The sequence below is a fragment of the Agelaius phoeniceus genome, chromosome 19 (assembly GCF_051311805.1).
Source record: "Agelaius phoeniceus isolate bAgePho1 chromosome 19, bAgePho1.hap1, whole genome shotgun sequence".
Classification (NCBI taxonomy): domain Eukaryota; kingdom Metazoa; phylum Chordata; class Aves; order Passeriformes; family Icteridae; genus Agelaius; species Agelaius phoeniceus.
The window spans coordinates 12,720,066-12,742,535 of NC_135283.1; the positions used below are offsets into that span (position 1 = coordinate 12,720,066).

A 22,470-nucleotide genomic window follows, 5' to 3' on the forward strand; every position below is an offset into this window, starting at 1 on the left:
CCCTGCCTGTTCCCAGTGCCAGGGAGGCCTCAGCTCATCATTGTCCTACCCACTCTGGGACCAGCTGAGTGTGCTGGGGTGGCTGGGCCTGCTGGGCGCCCAATGTGGGTGGGTGGGTGCCCAGTGTGGGTGCCCAGTGTGGGTGCCCGGTGTGGGCTCAGCACAGCTGCCCACTCCCATCCCACCTGGCTGTGACTCAGCCAGTGCCAGCTCAGCCACACAGGGAATGGGGCTGGCCCTGAAAACCACCCCAGGGGCAAGTGGCCACCCACTCCCACGGGACCATGGCTGGTCCAGAGGGCACCAATGGCACCAAAGCTCCGAGAGACTCCAAATGCCTCTGCACCAGGTGAGTGTGAGTACCAGGTCAGTGCCACCTTTGTTCAGCTGCTCTGAGGCCCAGGAAGGCTCATGGAGGAGCTCAGGGTGTCCCACATGTGGGGTCAAGGCCATCTGCACATCCAGAAAGGACCAGGGAGCCAGTGGGGGGGACAATGAGAGTAATGGGGTGCCCATGAGCTGCACCCCACTGGGGGTCTCCAAAATGGGTGATGGGGCATCAGCCTGATAACCCTGGCAGAGGGACTGGAGGGTCCTGTGGGACAGAGCTGCTCCAGAGCAGAGAAATGTGGAGGCAGGGGAGAAGGGAGAAACTGGCTCCAACGTGTTTATTCTCCCAGCAGCCGGTAATTTTTCCAGGCCTGTATCTATTTGTGGCAACGTGACATGTGCAGCGTGGTGCTGTTCTGTGCAGGCTTGAAGGCTTGTAAAAAATTAATCGTGTACGCAAAATTTGGCTTTAAATATTCAAACTGGCGGTGGGGATGTGTGAGCCCCGTGCTCAGAGCTGAGCCCAGCAAGGGCTGGGGCAAGGGGGTTTCCAGGAATGGGATGGGACAGGATGGGACAGGACTGTCCTGCCATGACCCTGAAGGAAAGTCCAGCCTGGTTCCCAGGTGTTCTCAGTGACCAGTGGCACCCAGAGCTTTGCCAGGGTCTGGCTGGGAGCTGCCAGGGGTGTGGGTGAAGCCGTGGGATGTTCCCTGCCAAGGAATTGGGACTGTTGGGTTTTGGAGCAGCCCGTGTTTGGAGGGCACAGTCCCATGTGCTGGGGCTGTGGCGTCGAGCAGACGAGGCTGAGCCATGGCCCCACACGGGGCAGCCCCCCCAGCCCAAGGGGGACCCCACACCACGGGCCTGCCTGGGGCTGCTGGGGGGCTCTGCTCCCCTCGGGGTGGGACTGGGGGCTGCAGGGTGAGGCTGTGCTGGGCTGCAGGGGCAGGGATGGGGTGTGGATTGTGTGTGTGAGGGGCTGGCAGGGGGTTGAGGGGATGGCTGGGGGCAGAGCTGCCCATCCCGTCCCTGATTCCCATCCCTGGGTGCAGGGAGCCGGCGGTGCCCGGGATGGGTGAGTGCCAGGGCAGTTCCAGGGCAGATCACAGGGGGATCCTGTGATCCTGTCCCCGCTCTGGGGGCACCAGCCCCTGCGTGGTCCCAGCCCTGCTCGGGGGGTCCCGGTCCAGCTCCAGGGTGGCCGCTGCCCCTCGAGGGTCCCGTCCCCGTCCGGGGGTCCCCCATCCATCCCGGCGGGACCGCGCGGGGGCGGCGGCGGCTCATCCCGGGGGGGGAGGACGCGGATCCCGGTGCGGTCCCGGGGCTGCGGCTCCGCCACCTGCCGCCCCCGCCCGCCCGGTCCCGCTGCTCGGCGGCGGCGCGGCCCCTCCCCGGGGCACGGGGCGCGGGGCCGCGGGGCCGCCATGGAGGAGGAGCCGCCGCCGCCGCCGCCGCCGCCGCCGCCGCCGCCGTGCCCAGCGCGGGGCCAGCGGCAGCCGGCGGCCGTGGGGCTCCCGCCGCCGCCGCGCCATGGGCCGCTTCCCCGCCGCCGCCGCTGCCATGGCGGCCGCCTTCCTCAGCCCCAGCCTCGCCTTCAGCTCCCACTTCGACCCCGGTAAGTGCCGCAGCCCCGGGGCTGGCGGACCCGCGCCCCGAGCCTCCCCCGGCGCTCCACCGTGTGCCCGGCTCAGCCCCGCGCCGCTGCCCTCCCGGTGCACCGGGAACGAGCATCCCCGCACCGCGCTGCGCCGCGAGCGGAGCATCCCCGCGCCCTCATCACCGGGAATGTCACTGTACGGGCTCTGACAGCCGGACCCGACCCGGTGTGGCGGTGTGACACCCCGGTGTGGCCGTGGGACACCCCGGTGTGGCCGTGGGACATCCCAGTGTGGCAGTGTGACCCCTCGGTGTGGCCGTGGGACACCCCGGTGTGGCCGTGGGACATCCCGGTGTGGTGCTGGGACACCTCGGTGTGGCGGGGAGACATTCGGTGCGGCGGGGGAGCACCCGGTGTGGCGGTGCGGTGGGATCGCTGCCGCAGCCGGGCGGCATTTTGTTCCGCGGGCTGGAGCGCGGAGGAATCCCGGGGCTGCGCTGCCTCTGAAGGCATCTCCGGGCTTGGAACGGAATAATAACAACAGGGAGGATGGTGATGGTGAGAGGGAGGAAGACGGAGCTGGGGCTGAGCCCCGCGGCGCCGGGGAGCGGGGGGCTGAGGGTCCCCGCGGGGCTGGGGGACCGGCGGGGCTCGGTGGGTGCCGGGGCTCGGTGGGTGCCGGGGCTCGGTGGGCAGCGGCGTTTCGGGGCGCAGCCGTTATGTAAGCGCCGTGTTCCGGCCGCGGCGCAGCTGCAGGAAGATGCTGCAGCCGCGGAGCAGCGCGGGGCTGGCGACTGCGGTGCGTGTTCGGGGCTGCGGCCGCCGCTGCCGCCCCTCGCCGCCGCCCCCGCCGCCGCCTCGTGTCCCTCCCGGTGCGGGGCTGGCACCGCGCGGGCACCGGGACCCCGGGCGGGAGCGTCCGGCGGGCGCTCGGCTCCGGCCCTTTGTTTACCAGCCCGGGATAACGCGGCTCGGTGCCGCCGCTCCCGGCACGGCGGAGGCGGCGGAGCGGTGCCCGTGCCGGGCGCGGCGGTGCCGGAGGCTCCGGCTGTCGGTGCCGGGCTCCCGCTTCCCTCCCCGCCGCCTTCCCGGTCCCTCCTTCCTCCGCCGCTCCGCTCCCCCGGCTGCGCACGGTCGGAATCCGTGGGGGGATTTGGAAATGAGCCGCACCAGGAGTCACCGAGCGGGGACTTTGTCCCCAGCCGCTCGTTATTTGCTTCTGAAATCTCATTATTTACATCCAAAATGCGGCAGTGCCGGGACGGAGCCGTTTGCCAGGCTCAGCCCTCGAGGAGATTTTGCTTTGGTTTTTGGTGTGGCCCCGCTCCACGCGAATCCTGCCGGCCCGGGGGCTCTCAAGGCAGGTTTGGTTTCAAAAGCCTCCATCCCTGTTTCCATCGCTGCCTGTGCTGTGCTGCCAGGCCCAGGGCTCGGCGCTGCCGTGCAGCTGCCACCCACCAGCACCGGGAGAGGAATTGAAGGGGGAACAAACCAGATTCTGGATTTCACGGCTTTGTGGATTTGGTCCATGTGGTAGCAGCTCCTGCCTGTGTGCCAGGCGGGCTCCCTGGGGGGGGCTTGTGCCAGCGAGGAACTGGGGGCAGCAGTTTGTAGGGCACGTTGGCACCTCAGCTGGGACGGGACAGGAGAGGCCCTGGTGCTGCTGAGGGGAGCATCTCCTCCCTCCTGGTCCTGCGTTCCCTGGAAATGCACGGTTGGAAGCTGGGCCATAGGTGGCCTGGTGGCATGGGACAGTGACAGCAGTGTCACCTGGGGTGGAGGTGCCACAGGATGTGCAGGATGTGCCAGTGCAGCTGCTCCTGTTCCAGCCTCACCTGCTGGATTTGGCTTCTCCCAGCATCTGTGTCAGGGATGCCAGCATCAGCTCTGCCAGGGATTCATTCCCTTCCAGGCTCTGGGGGCTCTGGGGGAGGGCCCCAGCCCTGCAGCCTCGTGGTTCCCATCTCTCTTCACCCCTTCCCAGGCCAGGCCTGGAGATGGTCCTGCATGGAGCACTGGAGCCACCAGTGGGGCACGACCCAGCCCTGCCTGCCCCAACGTGCCCCCCACATCTCCCGGGCTTCCAGGGGCAAATGGGTGCCCACTCCCTGCCCTGGGGAGTCGAGGAACAGGGAGGGCAGGGGCTCCCCCCAGCCCTGTGGTTTTGGGTCCACCTGGCACCTGCTGCCATGCAGTGCCTCAGTGACACTCAGTGACAGCAGCATGGTGAGTGTTGGTGCTCTGTGTCCTCCAGCTGCTCCTGGCACAAGGATGGGAAAGGACTTGGGGGATCGTGGTGGCAAAGGGGCCATAACAGCCAGAAGGACCCTGGCAACCCAAACCAGGGCCAGGCACGCTCTGGCACTGACTGGGCCATACAAGGGAAGGTTCTGTTGGGGCTGGACACACTGAGGGGATTTGGGGCAGGGCAGCGGGAGCTCCTTGGCTGGGAGGTGACAGTGGTGGCAGCAGCGTGCCCGTTGTCCTGTCTTGCCACATGTTTCCCACTGGGGGATGGCACTCTGGGCTGGAGGGCAGCAGGGGCTGGGCACACAGCCAGGATGCGACTCCCAGTGCCCACAGGGATGCCAGGGGCAGGCAGAGTGGGGTGGCATGTGGCAAACCCCCTGTCCTGGCACAGGGAATGGCACTGGCACAGCACAACAGGGCAGCCAGGCCCCACCTGGCTCAGTGAGGGGACAGAGCCAGGATCCTGTTCCCTGAGGGTGCCACTTTGCTCCCCCTTCCTCCCCTCCCTCCCTCCTGCCCCACGCACACGCGGGTGTGTTCTGGAACGCTGACACCGATCCCTGTCAAGGCCAATTAGCAGAAATTACCATGCCGGGGTTGAAAGGGCCCCGCGCCGCCGGGGGCAGCGGGGCTGTGACTCACGGGCTCCCTGCCCGGCACTCCCAGCCCTGCTGGGACACCCTGTGCCAGGGCAGCCCGCGGCTCTGCCCTCCCTGGCACCATCCTCCCGGCCAGAGCAGGGCTGCGGTGCCCCTGAGCCGAGCCTTGGCACCCGGGGACAGCTGGGCGTGTGGGGCAGCAGTGGCACTGCCAGCGTGGTGCCAGTGGGGGTTCACACCCAGCAGGGCTCTGTGTTCAGTGTTCAGTGCCTGTAGCCAGGCAGCATCCCAGGTTTTGCCTTGGTGTGACGTCACCTCCTCGCCATCCCACTGCTGGGCTGGAAAATCCCAGGATTTGGGTCAGAGGGGCACTTGGGCTGCTCTGGTGCCATGGCTGAGCCTGTTCCCACCCTGTGCTGCTGCACTGATCCGGCAAGTGAACAGGGGCTGGGGGCACTGCCCGGGGTGGTGGCACAGGGGGATCCAGGGGTGGTGGCACCGGGGGATCCAGGGGTGGTGGCACCGTGGCACGGTGGGATCCAGGGATGGTGGCATAGTGGGATCCAGCGGTGGTGGCACAGTGGGATCCAGGGGTGGTGGCAGAATGGGATCCAGGGATGGTGGCACTGTGGGATCTAGGGGTGGTAGCACAGTGGGACACAGGGATGGTGGCACGGTGGGATCCAGGGATGGTGGCATAGTGGGATCCAGCGGTGGTGGCACTGTGGCATGGTGGGATCCAGGGATGGTGGCACCGTGGCATGGTGGGATCCAGGGATGGTGGCACCGTGGCATGGTGGCACTGTGGCACGGTGGCCCAGTAGGATCCAGGGGTGTTGGGATGCAGTATAACGGTCCTGGCCACGCACTGCTGCCACTCCAGGGTTCCAGACGTTCTCCTGCCCCAGAAAGTGGCCCCTCACATCCCCAGTGGGAATTTGGAGTGGGCTGAGCCGGAGGGACCCCAGGGGCCGTGTCACAGGGCTGGAGGGTGACATGGCTGGCCCGGAGAGGAGCTGCTCTGTGCTGACTCAGCGTGCCCACTGGCAGGAAAATCAATCTCCTGGGGGCATTAATCCCCCTGACAGCCCGGGAAGCACCATCAGAGCATGGCACAGCCGTCTCAGGGCTGCCACTGCCATCATTGCCATCGGCCAAGCTCCGAGGGCCGGCCCAGGCCCTGATGGCCGGGGACACTGGGGGGACACGGAGCATCCTGGGATGCTCCAGAGCTGGCACCAGGCTCCTGGTGGAGCTCAGCTCCGGCCAAGGGACAGTGAGTACGTGGGGATTGTGGATTTGGGAGGGCTGAGCACTGGAGGAATGGGAATTTCCCAGGATTTCCCACAGAGCCACTGTCCCACAGCCCAGACTGTTGGGGGGATCCTGTTCCCTACCCCTTCTCCTGTGCCAGCCGTGCCCACGTCCTCCCTGCAGCCTGGTGCCAGCAGCGGGGTTAACGCCGTTTGTTTTAATTACTGGAGCGAAGGAAAATTCCAGTGTGGGCAAACGCAGTAAGTGGAACAGCTCTGCCCTGGCTGGCAGGGCACCCACCAGCTGCCAGGCTCCTGTCCCAGCTGTGCCAGGGTGTCCTGCTGCCAGGCCACCATGTCAGCCACCATTTTCACCTTTCCCAACTAGCTCTGTGGTTGTGTGCTGCCCACCCTCAGCCATCCCTGTGGGGAAGGAGGGATTTTCCAGCCGCCCTGGTCTGTGTGTTCCCGTGCCTGCAGGTGATTTGGGCACCATAGACTGACCCGAGGGTGGACGTGGGGCAGGGAGGTGCCAGGCCCTCCCCAGCTCCATGTCCTGAGCATCCTCAATGCCGAGCCCCGCTCGGGGCTGGGGCACTGGGATCTGGGCAGTGCTGGGGGACAGAGCCAGACCCTGAGCCCGGGTTCCTTCCTGTGCCAGGGGACACCCTCACCCCCCAGCCTCCCCCTGCTCGGGCCGTGCTCCGGAGCCAGAGCTGCTCGTTTCATAACGGCGCCGAGCGAGCGTTTGGGATATAAATAGGGCACCCCTCTCGCGCTGCCGCTCCCGCTGTTACGTAAAGGCTCTGGGCTCTGCGAGCCTCGGCGGGCATGGGACATGTGCCTGGCACTGCCCTGGTACTGCCCAGGTACTGCCCAGGTACTGCCCTGGTACTGCCCTGGTACTGCACCAGTACTGCCCTGGCACTATCCCTGGTACTGCCCCCAGTACTACCCCAGTACTGCCCAGGTACTGCCCCGGTACTGCCCCCAGTACTGCCCCGGTACTGCCCCTGGTACTGCCCTGGCACTGCCCCTGGTACTGCCCCGGTACTGCCCCAGTACTGCCCCGGTACTGCCCAGGTACTGCCCCAGTACTGCCCTGGCACTGTCCCTGGTACTGCCCTGGTACTGCCCCGGTACTGCCCCCAGTACTGCCCCGGCACTGTCCCTGGTACTGCCCCTGCCACGGGGATCCCGGGCTCCACGGTGTGGGATGTGCTGCACAGCACTCACTGAGAACAACAAGCTCAGTTTAAATAATCAATTTGAGCTTGCTCTGCATGCCTTTTACAATATTCTTTTTTTTATTATTACAATATATTATTTTAATACTAATAATTCTATAATAGACTATATATTATATATAAAAATACAATATATGTAACTCCATGTATAATTCTATATATAATTCCATACACAATTATAATATCCTATATATAATAATAATATATTATGACTATATATTATTATTATAGACAATATTATTATAATTACATTATAATAATTATATTATCATAATAATATTAGTATTATTTTCTGTGGAAACAGAGGGAATTGTTGGCTCTTGGCTCTGCATCAGGGCGGGCTTTGATGGAGGAACTTGATTTTTTGTCCCTAATCAGGCTGACACGCGTGGTGTGTGCGCAGCAACGCCAGAGCCCGGCCTGTCCCTAGCACAATCCTTGTTTTTATTTCGTTGCTTCAGAAAATGATGGATGATTTTCTGTTATTTTCCACCTATTTATTTTTTGCTGCTGTTTCAGCCCTAGATGGTAAAAGCAGAATGAAAGGGCAGAATCAATCCTTTTGGTGAAATACGCCACGCTAAGAGATACAGAAGGAGAAGGGATTAGCCAGGCGTGCCTGGAATTCACAATTAACTGATCTATTAATCACCAGAGAGGCTGCTCCAATGGCTCTGGCTCTTCCTGGTGGGAAAAGGTCTCCAGCAATGGGGATAAAGGGTGCTGCTCCCTGCTCCTGCTTTTAGGGAGGGGGTGCCTGGATCCCACAGCAGCCCAGCCGAGCAGGCTCTGGGTACCTCAGCGAGGGGTGCCAGGATCCTGGGGGCTCCTGAGCAGCCCAGGGGAGTATGCTGTGGGCACCAGCTCCGTGCCAGGCTCCTGGCTGGCACCGTGGTTACTGCCAGCCCCAACCCTGCTCCCATGGCAGGGCCTTCCAGGCTCGGGGCTGTAGTTCAGGGTGGTTCCTGCTGGTGCCTCCAGTTTCCCCTGGAGCTGCTCAGGCCCCAGGCCCAGCCTGTGCTCACACCCCAAACGGCAGCGGGGGGTGAGCAGAGCGTGTCCTGTGGGCTGTGAAATTGCTTCCCTGGAAGAGCCCATGGGCACAGGGATTAATGAGTGATGCCAGGGAGAGTGGATGGGGCTGGGATGGGAACGAGCAGCCCGTGGCCGGAGGGGCTGAGGGACGTGAGTGTTTGATCCTGCCCAAATCCCATCTCAATCCTGCCCTGCTCCCTGTCCAGATCCTGCCCCAATCCTGCCCCATTTCCTGCCCCAATCCTGCGTTGCTTCCTACCCATATCCTGCCCTTCTCCCTGCCCAAATCCCACCTTGCCCAGCAGGATCTGGCATGTTTCCAGGCTGGAATCCGCGGTGGGCAGCCAGAGGGAAGGGGGGATGTATGGACCATGCCCTCAAGGCGCCAGAGCATCCATCCCCTCCTGGCTGACCCTGCGAGCCCTCCCAGGGCAGCTGGGAACCACCGGTGGGGAAACTGAGGCACAGGCTGCCTTGCGGTAGGTGCTGCGGCGAGGGGCCCGGTGGGAGCGGGGTCGGGGCGTGCCGTGCCCGGAGCCCGGGGCAGTGCCGGGCCGGGAGCCCCGAGCTGCCGCCGGCTCTGCGGGAGCCCCGGCTCGGCCCTTCCGCACACGTCAGCCCCGCTGGCCGGGCGGGCTCCGCCGGCACCGCCGGGATCGCCGGGCGGCCGCAGCATCGCCCCGCCGGCCGCCGGAGGAGCGGGGCCCCGGCCGGCCCGCGGCAGCCCCGGGGCCGTGAGTCAGCAGCGGCGGCGGGAGGGCGGCACCGGGACACCCCGGGCTCTGCCGGCCCCGCTCGGAGCCGCGCCGGGGCCGCGACCTGCGCTGGGTGGGCGATGCAACAGGCGGGGGGACAGCGCGGGCGGGGCTGCGCCGGCCGAGGGTGCGCCGTGCCTTCCGTGGGGTGGGAGGGCGACTGCAGCACCCCACTGCACCCCGCTGCATCTCACTGCACCCCATTGCACCCCGCTGCACCCTCCTGCATCCCACTGCACCCCATTGCACCCCGCTGCACCCCACTGCACCCCACTGTACCCTCCGGCATCCCATTGCACCCCACTGCACCCCACTGCATCCAGCATCCCCCCTCTTCCCCTGTGTCCCTTCTGCTTCCGTTTGCCAGGGCTGGGGGTGAGGCTGGGCGGGTGTCCCTGGAGCTGTGGCCTGTCTGCTGCCACCAGCCCCAGCAGTCCCTGCAGCCCCCAGGAGTCCCCTGCTGTGGGGCTGGCCCGGTGACGGTGGCTGATCCCTGGCTCAGGGGTCACTGGGTGGAGGGGCTGCGAGTGACGCCGCAATTCTGGGGGATGCACGGGGCACCCCTGTGGCGAGGAAGGCCAGGGGAGGGCATGGCTTCGGTGCCAGGGGAGGGCATGGCTTTGGTGCCAGGGGAACCTCACTCCTGCTGTCAGAGTGGGAGGCAGAGCCTGGGAATGGAGGGCAGGATGTGCTGGGGGCCCTGGTTTCTCTTGAGGGCCCTGGGGTACTTCTGCACTCAGGCAGCCCTGTGCCCCAGTGTCCCTTGTGCCCTGGTGTCCCTTGTGTTCCTGGTGTCCCCCATGTCCTGGTGCTCCCAGCGCTCCAGCATCTGCTGCTGCAGGTGCACCTGACCTGGATTTGGGATAATTTGGCATCTGAGATGATGCCACACTTCCCATCCCCGTTGCTGTGGGTACAGGGAGGGAAGGTGCCAGTGGGCCATGGCAGTGGTGGTGCCCCTGCCCAGTCTGGGCTGGTCACGGCTCCCAGGTCTGTGATTGTGCAGGTGGGGAAACTGAGGCAGGACCAGCTGGATCTCACTGGCCAATTGTCCTCCCTGGGAACCTCCAGTTCCCGAGCTGAGGGGCAGCTCAGCTGACGGTGCCCTCGGACGGGCTCCCGTCCCCGTGCTCTGCTCCCCGTTGCCGTTCAAAGGCTCTTTTCAGTGAGTCATTTTCTCTCTTGCTGTCCCACTATCCAGGGAAAATGGTGACGTTGGCGGTACAAAGTGTGTTCACCATGGAAACCAGCTGGAAGGGGGGGCACGCCGCCCCCCGCTCCTCCCAGGTTCGGCTTTGCATCCCGAGCCTCAGAAGATGGCTCTGGAGCTCCTTCCCTGCTCCCTGGCATGGCCGGGCTGTGCCAAGGCCCGTGGGAGCCAGGGTGCCCTGTGCCCACCCTGCGTGGTGCCGGGCAGTGCCCGGGGACAGTGGGTGCTGCCAGCGCCCACCAGGGCAGCAGAACCTTCCCCAGCCCTGGTGCCCTTCAGGTGCCAGTCTCAAGGACACAGGGGAGCTCGAGCTCTGGAGCAGGGCAGCGTGGCCGGGGCACAGGGACAGGGACACTCCGTGGGCCATGTGCTGGAGCCACGTGTGTGCCACGAGCATCCCTGGCAGGGGCTTGGTGACCAGGGAGGGAGCATGGCACCGGTGGGGTCTGTGCCAGGCTCCTGGCTGGGCACAGGGCACCGATCACAGCCGGGCACCCCGGGGCTCTGGGGGTCTCCAGTGCCCGGCTCCGCTGGCAGTGCCACGACCTTCCGGCTGCTCCCACCACAAGGGCGCCGGTTGTTTGGGCAGGCTCCGGGCAGAATAGTAATGTGGCAGCTGCAGCTGGCAGTGGGGCCTGCTGGGGATGGGCAGCTGTGACACGGCCACCTCCACTGCCACTGTGGCCACCGTGTGCCCTGCCACCCCACGGGACACCGCACAGCTGGAGTGGGGGGGCAGGTGCTGGGATTTGGGGTGTGCTGGTGCCCAGAGGATGCAGTGCCCAGCCAGTACAGCCATGTCCCTTCCCCATGCCCCGTGAGCCCTCCCCAGTGCCCAGAGGATGCAGTGCCCAGGCAGTGCAGGTGTTTCCCTTCCCTGTGTCCCGTGAACCCTCCCTGGTGCCCCCAGCCCTGACCACCTCGTGTCCCCACAGACGGCACCCCCCTTAGTGAGCTCTCCTGGTCCTCCTCGCTGGCTGTTGTGGCCGTTTCCTTCTCGGGGCTCTTCACCTTCATCTTCCTCATGTTGGCCTGTCTGTGCTGCAAGAAGGGGGACATTGGCTTCAAGGTGAGCTGAGGGGCCGGGTGGGGTTCCCAGGCCGGGGTGGGGGGTTCTAACCAGGGACCCAGTGAGGGATGGAGGTGTCTGGAGGCTCCTGGTGCAGAATTCTCTGCCCCAGTGCCAGGGCTGGATGTGTCCTGGCTCCGGACAGCAGCGCTTGGAGGGAGAGGTTCAGCCCCTCGCTGCCTGCTGGGGCTGTGGGGCTCAGCACAGTGGGGCTGGATCCTGGATCCCAGCTCCACCGAGCATGGATCTGTGGGATTCAGGATCCTTGGGGTCACATCCTGGATCCCAGCCCCACCGAGCGTGGATCTGTGGGATTCAGGATCCTTGGGGTCGCATCCTGACCCATTCGTGCTCCCGGCTCCGTGCGGGGCCAGGCCACGGCACGGTTAAGGGCCCGGTCCCACCCGCACGCCCCCGAGGGTGGGAGGCACCCTGACCTCACAGGCACAGAATGTGCCGAGAAAACGCTTTTTCCCTAATTGCTGGGATTTTTGTGGAGGCTTGAGGCGCCCGCGGCGGGAGGGGGTCAGGCTGGGGGGGACACGCCGGGTGTTGTGTATCGTCCCACACCGCCGGAGCACCTCGCCGTGCCGGGGGGGCACAGTGACCCCCTGGTGCCCCCGCACTCGTATTTATGTGCGAGCGGCCGCGCCGGTGTCCGCGCATGGCCCGCGGTGGCACACGGCACACGGTGCGGCGCCGGCAGCGCCATGAGGCACAGCCTGGCACGGAGAGATGCTCACCGTATCCTACCTGCTCGCCCGGGCGGCTTTTGGGAGCCGAGGGCTGCCGGGGTGGCACAGACAGGTAATGGGATGGCCGGTGGGGAGGGTTGTGTGCAGGGAGGGGGGATTTAATGAGCCTGTTGGGGCAGAGGGGTGTGCAGGGCACCAGAGCAGTGGGGAGCCCATGGGGTCATTGTCTCTGCTCACTGTGTCACCCCCTGCACCCTGAACCAGGAGTTTGAGAACGCCGAGGGGGATGACTACGTGACAGAGCTGTCGGCCCAGGGCTCGCCTGCCCCCCAGCATGGCCCCGAGGTCTACGTGCTGCCCCTCACCAAGGTGTCCCTGCCCATGGCCAAGCAGCCGGGGCGCTCAGGTAAGCCAGGGTGGGGCAGGCCCCCTGCATGCTGTGGTTGGGGTCTGTCATCACAGGGCAGGGTGATGGGGGGATGCTGGGTGTCCCCTGCAGTGGAGGGACAGATCCAGGGGAGCCCTGGCAAGGGACAGGCAGCCGAGGTCCCTGGGGAGCGCTGCAGGGTCCCCCTGTGCGAGGGTCCCTTGTCCCTCTTGCGTGTCCCAGCCCAGGGGACGGGGCAGGGGCGGGACAGGACACGGCCACCCTGAACGGTGACATCCATGAGCCCTGGTCCCGTGTAAACAAGGCCCTGAGTGGGAGAGGAATGTGGGGGGCGCCTGGTTGTGCCCCCTCCCACCCTGTGTCACTCCCTGCCCAAAGAATGGCCACAGAGGGGAGGGCAGAAAGGACCAACAATGGCCCCATTGCTGCCTGCCCTTGGCACGGGCTCCCGAGGGGCCGGACTGTGCCGGGGGGGCTGGGAAGGGGCTAAATGCCAGCGCTGTGCCGGGCTCAGCTCTGCACACCCTGCGGAGGAGAGGGGCAGGGAGCCAGCTCTGCTGCCATCCTGCTCGGGGACACTGATACCCCCCGTCCCCTGATCGTGGGAGGATGCCTGGAGACGAGGATGCCTGGGATGCAGGATTCCCAGGGATGGATGCTCCGGAGCATCCTGGGGTGGCAGAGGCCCTGGCACCGGGTGGCACGGTGAGGACAGCAGGGCTTGGCTGGGACTGGTGGGGAGCACAGGCAGGGGGACAGGGGGATGTGTGGGCAGGGGGACAGGGGGATGTGTGGGCAGGGGGACACGCGGGCAGCTGGATGGGCTCTGTTACAGTGCAGCTCCTCAAGTCGGCGGACCTGGGGCGGCAGAGCCTGCTGTACCTGAAGGAGATCGGCCATGGCTGGTTTGGCAAGGTGAGCCTGGAACAGGGACCCCCGGACCCCCCACCCAGCTGGGACGTGGGGCCCTGGCTGTGGATGGAGGGATGAGCCTGTCCCTCACCCCAGGTGTTCCTGGGGGAGGTGAACTCGGGCATCAGCAGCACCCAGGTGGTGGTGAAGGAGCTGAAGGCGAGTGCCAGTGTGCAGGACCAGATGCAGTTCCTGGAAGAAGCGCAGCCCTACAGGTACCTCTGGGGTCACTCCGCAGTGCTGGGAGTGGGGATGCTGTGCCATGGGGGCAGATCCACCCCGTGCCGCCTTCAGCTGCTGGGCAGAGCCGTGGCTGCCCCTCGCTCTGGGGAGCACAGTTCTGTGGGGCCACAGCCATCCGTGGGGCAGCAGTGAGGTCATGGGCAGAGCTGGGCCAAGCAGGGGGGGCACGGGGCTGCTCCTGCCCCAGCCCAGCTGAACAAATGTCCCTTTGTGACACATCCCGGGCGCTGGGACGTGCTGGTACCCGCTCCCGGCAGCCCCTGGGGTGCAGGCAGGACGATGGCTCCTGGGGCACTGCTGCCATCCCCCTGGCACAGGAAGGGCAGTGGTGCACACACACCCCCGTTGCTGTGCCCACGCAGAGCCCTCCAGCACACCAACCTGCTGCAGTGCCTGGCCCAGTGCGCCGAGGTCACCCCGTACCTGCTGGTGATGGAGTTCTGCCCGCTGGTGAGTCCCTGTGCCCGCTGCCCGTGGTGCCCCCCTGGGTGCCAGGCACGGAAGGTGACAGTGGCACTGCCCGCAGGGTGACCTCAAGGGGTACCTGCGGAGCTGCCGGGGGGCCGAGGCCATGACCCCGGACCTGCTGACCCTGCAGAGGATGGCGTGCGAGGTGGCCTGCGGCGTCCTGCACCTGCACAGGAACAACTACATCCACAGGTAGGCTGTGCTGCCTTCTGGGGGAGCTGGGGAGGGTCTGCACGGGGGTCCCCAAGGTGCCAGTGCTCCTGCCCCACCACTGCTCCTCCTGCCCAACAATATCCTGGTGCTGAGTGAGTTGCAGACGGAGACTCCAGCATCAGTGATTTTGTTGAGGAGGGGGCGCGCTGCCGTCGGGGGCCACCGGAGTGTCCCCACCCGAGCTCTGCAGGTGGGTCCCCACGAGGGCGCTCGAGCTGTGGGAGGGGGACGTGGGACTCCCAGCTGTGCTGGAGAGGGATTCCCTTAGGGCAGCCCAGCCTCGGTGGCCCTGTCTGTGCCCGGCTGCACGACCCGCCCAGTGCTGGAGCAGCCGCCCGGGTGCCCGGCCCCGTGCCAGGGCTCACGTTGCCCGGGAACAGGCGCCTTCTGCTTGGCTCGGCGTGTGACGGATGGACGGACGGACAGCGGCGCAGCTGGGGCCGCGCGGGCATTCCTGCTGTGCACTGAGAGAGCCGCGTTACGGGCACGCCCGGAGCCGGGCGGGGAACGGCCCCGCCGCCGCACGGCCGCCCCAGCCGGGTCCCCGGTGCGTGCCCGCCGAGCTCTCGGTGCCGGTGACAGCTCCGGGTTTGCTTGGCAGCGACCTGGCCCTGCGGAACTGCCTCCTCACCGCCGACCTCACCGTGAAGATCGGGGACTACGGGCTCTCGCACTGCAAGTACAAAGTAAGGCTGGTTGGAGGGAGGAGGGGGCTGGGGCTGCGCGCTGGGATCCCGCGGGACCCCCCCGTACCCACCCTGGCACAGACCCGATGAGCCTTCCCCCACATCCCCTCTCCCCAGCGGTGTTGGGGCACCCCTGTGTTTGCTGGGGTGCAGGGGGGTTCAGACCACCCTGTGAGGGACCCTTAGTGCCACCCGGTGTGCCCTGGCACCCACCCAGTGGGGTGACACTGCCTGGGCTGGTCCAGACGTGCCCCTCTGCCAGGCAGGCACAGGACCCTGCAGGCAGCTGCCAGCACAGCCTGGGGTTGCCCACTCGTCCATTTGTGTCCCTGTCCTGCTCCAGTTTGCCCACAGGTCCTGCAGAGCTGGGATTGCCAAACTGGGGGTCTGGAGGGGCTCAGGAGGGGGAGCAGAGGGGCAGAGGGGGGAAGGAGGGGAGGCAACAAGGGACAGTAGGTGCCAGGAGCAGAGCAGGACAGGCTGGGGGCAGATGTGGGGGAACAAGGGGCACGGGGGGCAGATGTGGGGGAACAGGGGGCACGGGGGGCAGCGACGGAGGTTGGGGAGGCCGGGGGTGGCGGCGTGGCCGGTCCCTGACGCCATGGATTGACGTTCTCTTCTCGTACTGACCCTGCACATTTGGCAGGACGACTACTTCGTGACGGCCGACCAGCTGTGGGTGCCGCTGCGCTGGATCGCGCCCGAGCTCATCGACGAGGTGCACGGCAACCTGCTCGTGGTGGACCAGACCAAGGCCAGCAATGTCTGGTGAGCGGCTCTGGAGGGCACGGGGGGCTGCAGCCTCACGGGGTGCATCGGGGTGGTTTTGGGGCTGGCGGAGGGGGCGGGACAGGGGTCTCCCTGCACCCCCAGCACGGTGCCATGCCCGCAGGTCGCTGGGCGTCACCATCTGGGAGCTGTTTGAGCTGGGCAGCCAGCCCTACGACCACTACTCCGACCGCCAAGTGCTGGCCTACGCCATCAAGGAGCAGCAGCTGAAGCTGCCCAAGCCCCAGCTGAAGCTGTCGCTGTCGGAGCGCTGGTGAGGAGCCCGAGGTGCCCCCTTCCCCTGCCCCGCGGCACGGGCGGGGGCCGGGCTGACGCTGGCCGCTCCCCACGGCAGGTACGAGGTGATGCAGTTCTGCTGGCTGCAGCCCGAGCAGCGCCCCACGGCCGAGGAGGTGCACCTGCTGCTGTCCTACCTGTGCGCCAAGGGAGCCACGGAGGCCGAGGAGGACTTCGAGAAACGCTGGAATTCCATGAAGCCAAACGGCAGCGCCAGCGGCAGCCACCACGGTCCCGAGCTCTCGTCCTTCCCGCTGCTGGAGCAGTTCTCGGCCGATGGGTTCCCCTCAGACGGGGACGACATCCTCACTGTCATGGAGACCAGCCACGGCCTCAACTTCGAGTACAAGTGGGAGCACACCAAGACCGAGCACTTCCAGGCCCCCCTGGGGTCCCTGAGCCCCAGCAGCGCCGCCCGCTACCACGACCTCTATTACCCGGCCACGACGGCGGGGCTCAGCCTGGGGGTGTCCCCGTCCTGCTACGAGTGCAAGGCGTCGGGCTGCCCCGGGGTGCCGGCGCCCGGCGTGGTGCCCATCCTGGGCGCCCACAGCCCCTCTCTGGGCAGCGAGTACTACATCCGCATCGAGGGCCCCGGCGAGGGCAGCGCCGAGCTGGACTACGCCATGTGCACCTACAGCCCGGCGGGCGAGCGGGGCGCCCCGCGGGCCCCGGCCTGCTGGAGAGCACAGGGCGGCCGCAGCGGCGGCGCCTACGACTCGGACTCGGGCAGCCCCACGGTGTCCCTGAGCATGGAGCCGCTGCTGGGCCACGCGCCCGCGGCCGAAGGCTCCTGGGAGTGCGCAGAGTATTACCCGTACCCCTGCCCCGGGCCGGAGCCGCGGGGCTACGAGCCGTCCCCCAGCCACGGGGCCGAGGGGTACCTGCTGGAGGAGGAGCCCCTCCAGCCGGGCAGCCAGGACTGGCCCGTCCCCGCCTTCCAGCCCGGGGTCTTTGCCGACCCGCTGGGCGTCTCGCCGTCGGGGAACTGCGCCTACAGCCCCCCGGGGTACGGGGGCACGGCGGGCCCGAGCGGGGCCCCTCCGGACTGCGTGGCGCTGGAGCTGGGCGAGGAGAGCCCCCCCAGCGCCCCCCAGGCGGCCGGTGCCAGCCCCCCGCCTCAGCGGCACCCGTGGGCCTCCAACAGCTCCTCCAACAACAACATCGGCGGCGGCAGCCCCCGCGAACCCCCGGCCGGCGACAGCTGGTGCTACCGCCGCATGATCACCTTCCGCGGGCTCATGGCCAAGCCGCTGGGCACGGTGCCCCGCGGGCAGCCCCAGCTCGGGGGGTCCCCGCCGGGACACGACTTCCTCCGCCCGCGGCAGGATCAGCCCCCCGCCATGGCCGGCGGCTCCTCCTCCCCGTGCCGCTCGCCCTCCCCGCGGCGGCAGGCCTGGCACGGCCGTGACTCATCACCCTGCGGCCCCGCGCAGCCCGGCACGCTGGCGGAGAGCCCCGCCGCGCCCTGGGGCCCCGCCGCGGCCCCGCCACCTGCGCCGGGGGCCCCGCGCGATGCCCACCCTGAGGAGAGCCCGGCCGGGGGCAGCCCTGCCCGCAGCCCGCCGCCCCCCGCCGCCGCCGCCGCGGGGCCGGGCGAGGCCGCCCCCCCCACGGCTGGCACGGCCGCCCCGAGCCCCGGCCAGCCCGGCGCGGACGGCGCCCAGCCCGCAGCGGAGCCCGCCCAGGCGCCCGCCGAGGCCGTGGCCGAGAGCGGCGCCTGTGCCGCCAGCGACGCCGACCGGACGCCGGACAAGACCTTCTCCAGCAGCAGCTTCCCCAGCGTGGACGAGGGCAGCGACGAGGACACGGCCGAGCTGACCTCCGGCGTCTTCACCGACTTCTCCGGGGAGTTCACGGAGCGGGCGGAGGCGGCCCCCGCGCTCAGGTCCCTGCAGAAGCAGGTGGGGACGCCGGACTCGCTGGAGTCGCTGGACATCCCCTCCACCGCCAGCTCCTGCGAGGTGCTCAGCCCCGGCGCCTTCGTGCCCGCCGGCCAGGCCCGGGCCCTCGACAGCGGCTACGACACCGAGAACAACGAGTCCCCCGAGTTCGTCCTCAAGGAGCCCCACGAGCCCCGAGAGCCCGAGGCCTTCAGCCAGCTGGGGAAGCCGCCCCCGGGGCTGCCGGGGGCCGAGGGCGAGGCTGCGGCCCCCGAAACGCGGCTGCCCAGCGGCCCGGGAGCCGAGGTTCCCGGCCTGGCCGAGAAGAGCCCCTACCGCGACTCTGCCTATTTCTCCGATTGCGACGCCGAGGCCGAGCGCGGCCACACGGACGAGGGGGACAGCGATGGGTCCCGCACGCCGGAGGCAGAGGAGGGTCCCCGCTCCCCTTTGCAGGACACAGGGCGAGGAGAGGACCCGCTGCACCCGCCGGGGGCACCCGGCAGCCCCCCGGCCGCGCCTGGCGTCGCGGTGGCGATGCCCACGCCGGCGGCGGTGGCTTTGGAGGGGGACTGGGTGGCGACTGGGGCCGGGAGCTCACCGGAGCAGGTGCCTGGCACCGAGCAGAGCCCCGCTGGCACGGGGCTGGTGCCGGGCAGCCCCCCGCGCCCTGACACAGACACCTGTCCCCCGGGCTCTGTGACCCCCAAGACTTTCCTCTTGACCCCGGTGCCAGTGAGCCCTGGGGAGCCATCAGCTCTTGGAGGGACCTGCGTGTCCGAGGGCGTCCCTGGACTTGGGGGGGCCACAGTGGGGGACAAACAGACTGTGACCCCCGCGCTGGGGCTTGGGGAACGGGGGCTGCCCCTGGAGGGGCCCGGGGTGGGTGATGCGCCGGGGGGTCCCAGCACGCTGCTCCCCGGGGGTGAATCACCACCGGGTCTCTCCCCGGCCCCGGCTGCCCCCGAGCGCCGCGAGGAGCCAGAGGAGGAGGAGGAGGACACGGAAGACAGCGACGAGTCGGATGAGGAGCTGCGCTGCTACAACATCCAGGAGCAGAGCGAGGAGAGCGAGGAGGAGCCGGCGGCCGTGCCCATCGTGGTGGCCGAGAGCCAGAGCGGCCGGAACCTGCGCAGCCTCCTCAAGATGCCCAGCCTGCTGTCCGAGTCCTTCTGCGAGGACCTGGAGCGCAAGAAAAAGGCTGTGTCCTTCTATGACGATGTGACCATCTACCTCTTCGACCAGGTGGGTGCCCTGGGGGACAGAGCCAGGTACTGGGCACGGCTCCGTGCCATTTTGGTGGTGGGAGCCATCTACAGCCGAGCCCCCGGTGAGGTTCCTTCCTGCTGTTTCTCCATCCTCAGGAAAGCCCCACGCGGGAGCTGGCTGAGCAGAGCTTCCCGGAGCCCACCCTGCCTTCGGGGCAGCCCCCCTCGCCTTCGGGGCAGCCCCCTGCCAGTGGCAGCCCCCCCAGCCCCACGGACAGGCTCGGAGCCTCCGACGACTCTTCGGACGGCAATGCCTCGGAAGAGAGTAAGAGATCAGGAGCTCATGGGGTGGATTGTGGGGTGGTGAGAGGGCAGCAGTTATGGGATCATGGGGAGGCAGTTACGGGATCATGGGGACAGCGGTTATGGCATGATGGAGGGGCATTTATGAGGTGATGGGGTTAGAGATTATGGGGCTCACAGTGGGCTCAGCCCCCTCACTTTGTATCCCAGGCGGTGGCTTCGAGTGGGACGACGACTTCCCGCTGATGCCAGTGAAGCAGTCCCTGGTGGCCTCGCTGCCGGGGACGCCGGCGGAGCCCCCCGCGGCCGTGGTGCCACCGCAGAAACAGGTGCTGCCCATCCAGTTCTCCCGGTTCACGGTCTCACCTGCCCCGGTGTCCCGCTTCTCCATCACCCACGTCTCCGACTCGGACATGGACTCCATAGGAGGTGAGTCCCCCTTGGGATGCTGCTCCGTGGGTGCCCAGAGCAGCCGTGTCCCGGTGCCATCCACACTGTGAGCCCTGTCCCTGCACCCCGTGGGGACGGTCACCCCCACAAAGGGCTGGATGTCCCACGGGGGTCCGGGACCCTCTCATGGCTCTCTCTGCTCATTGCAGGCAGCAGCGAAGACGGTGACCGGGAGTGAGCCGGCCGGGACGCAGCCGGCATTGCCCTGGCACCGGGGCGGCGCGGGGGCCGCCCGTGGGCTCCCAGACCCCGCTGGGCAGTTCGGTTTTTAGGCAGATTTTATCGCGAGGAACTCGTTTGCTGCTTCGAGTGGGAGCGGGGCCGGCGCGGCCCCCGCGGGGCCAGGCGGTGGGTGACGGTGACGGTGACGCCGAGCGCGCGTGCGGGTGGCTGTGAGCGTGCGTGTAAAATAGACACTTATATATATATATATACATATATATATATAAATTATAGCGTTTCAAGGGTAGTGCCCTGACCTTGCTAACATTTGCCGAGTGTCCTCCCCAGTGAAGTTCCCCCTTGGCTTCTTGCCCACATGTGCTCCCCGAGGCAGTTTGTCCCCCACACCCTTTCTCCCCCCGGGCTGTCCCCTCCCTGTGCCCTGTGCTCAGTCTTGCACCTTGTGGCAGCTTGGCTGTCCCACAGCGGCCCCACAGCTGCCCCACGGCTGCCCCAGAGGCACTCCACGACATTCCTGACCCAGGGGCCGCTGGCTGCTGCCACTCTGGATGTCACTCCCCGTGCCAGGGGTGTCACCGCTGCCTAGAGCGATCCCCATGGCTTTGGAGCTCCCCTCCCTTGGTTTGCAGGGATCGGTCCCAGCTGGGGATCCCTGAGGACTGCTGGGACCCTTGCCCGTTGTAGTGAGGAGCAACACGTGGAGGGCTGGTAGTGGAGGGAGTATTCCCCACCGGGACCCGCCAACCTGACTATTTTTGTATTTAAACAAAATTATTAAAAACCCTAACCCCAACCCCACCCCAAAACCAAAACTTGCTGTTGACTGAACCCACATTGACGCGATTTTAAGTTATTGCTGCCAAAGAGACTTATTGGGGAGGGGGGGGAGGGGGGCGCGCTCGTGGTTCTTTGTTCTGTTTTGGGTTTTTTTTGTTTGTTTGTTTCTTTCTTTGTTTTGTTTTGGTTTTTTTTAATTCATTCGAGGCTTAGGATAATTGTGCAATTCCAGCTTCCGGAAGGAAATAGAAGTAAGCGGAGCTGAGTGAAACCTTGAATTCAGGGCTGGTTCCTTTTGGGGTCTATAGACCAAACCCTGAGGTGAGAAATGTCCCCCCCTGAGCCCCTGCCCCTGTCCTGGCTCCTGTGTAGGGGGATGAGGGCACACAAGTGTCCCCGTGCAGGGACACTGCACAGACAGCACCCATGTGGGATGGGGCTGGTGCCAGGGGTTCTGCTCCATGCCACAGGGTGGTCCCAGCCTGGGCTGGACACAGCTCTGGCACCAGGGCCCGTGGGTTGAAGCTGTCCCCACCCCAGCCTGGCACTGGTGCTGGCAAAGGTGTCCCATACCCACCCTCCCTTCTCCCATGGCCAGCCCAGCCCAGCTGTATCCCAGCTGGAGTGCCCTCAGTGCTCAGGAGGCTCTTGTGGGGGCCAGGGGCTGTTCCCCACTCCAGGACCCTGGGGGACCCCAACTTCAGCCCCAGGGTGGCCATGCCACCCCATTCCCCTACTGCTGGTTCCTCCCCCTCCTAAGCAATGAGTGCTTATTTAAGTGTTTTATTTAAGCCCCCACCTGGCCTGTATCCCCCCCACCCCAATTCTCCCAAGCTTTTTCCTTATCCCTTACAACAGGAGCCCACCCCCTGCCCTGACCAGGGTGCAGCACCCAGGGCTGCTCCCCATGCAGGACTGGGGTGCTCCTGGGATTTCCTTCCCACAGCACCCACCCTCCCACCCCCTGATCCCCCCTTCCCTGCACCCCCAGCACTGGGGGGGTTTGCTCAGCCCCTGGCACCCAGGGGTGCTGGCCCAGCCCCACCCCACACCCTGGGTTTGGTCTATGGCGCTGCAGGTCCCGGCCCCAGAGAGAGGATGAGGACAGAGCTGTGGCTTGGGTAACTTTTTTAATAGAAAGGCTCTTCTTACATGGTCTATTTTCTCAATACGGGTCATAATTGCTGTATTTTTTATCAGTGCTGATTTCCATACAGCTCCCAGCATGTGTGTCAAATCTCATCGGGCCAATAATAAAGTTTTTAAAATATCTTAAGCCGTTTCCTGCCCCGATCATTGCCCAGCACCCAGGATGGAGGCAGCTCGGGAGGGTCCCAGCCACGCTCCAGGGCCAGGCAGGAGCCTCTGGCCTGGGAAAACGCTGCAGGAGGGAGGGCTGGGGGAGGTTGAATTGCTCATAAATTACTTTTTCTCATAAAAAATTATTTCAGGTTACGTCTTACAGGTGCCACCGAGCCAGGAGGTGCAGCGAAGCCCCCGGGGGCTGGCTGGAGCCAGGGTGGCAGCTTGGGGGGCCCAGGGGACAGCCCCTGGCACGGGGGTGGAAGAGGACACCGCAGTGGCCGAGGGGAGCCCAGGCCTGTCCCCACCCCGGGCTGTGACCCCCAGCCCTCTCCCACCCACTGCC

At 66.4% G+C, this 22,470-nt stretch overlaps 1 protein-coding gene across 6 annotated transcripts; it reads left to right on the forward strand.

The window, feature by feature from the left end:
• Positions 1-1,725: 1,725 nt before the first annotated feature.
• On the forward strand, positions 1,726-22,098 carry AATK (apoptosis associated tyrosine kinase). 6 transcript variants are annotated; one of them, XM_077188250.1, is made up of 14 exons: positions 1,727-1,948; positions 11,215-11,348; positions 12,308-12,449; positions 13,267-13,346; positions 13,440-13,558; positions 13,949-14,036; positions 14,113-14,246; positions 14,869-14,953; positions 15,582-15,721; positions 15,846-15,995; positions 16,077-19,146; positions 19,266-19,434; positions 19,623-19,841; positions 20,012-22,098. In XM_077188250.1, the coding sequence occupies exons 1-14, from the start codon at positions 1,864-1,866 to the stop codon at positions 20,038-20,040; spliced, it is 4,644 nt and encodes a 1,547-aa protein (XP_077044365.1). In that variant the 5' UTR covers positions 1,727-1,863; the 3' UTR covers positions 20,041-22,098. The 6 variants fall into 6 exon arrangements, with proteins under 6 accessions (XP_077044367.1, XP_077044365.1, XP_077044366.1 ...); XM_077188251.1 differs by having other exon boundaries at positions 15,600-15,721; XM_077188255.1 differs by lacking the exon at positions 1,727-1,948 and adding an exon at positions 2,470-2,488.
• Positions 22,099-22,470: the final 372 nt, after the last annotated feature.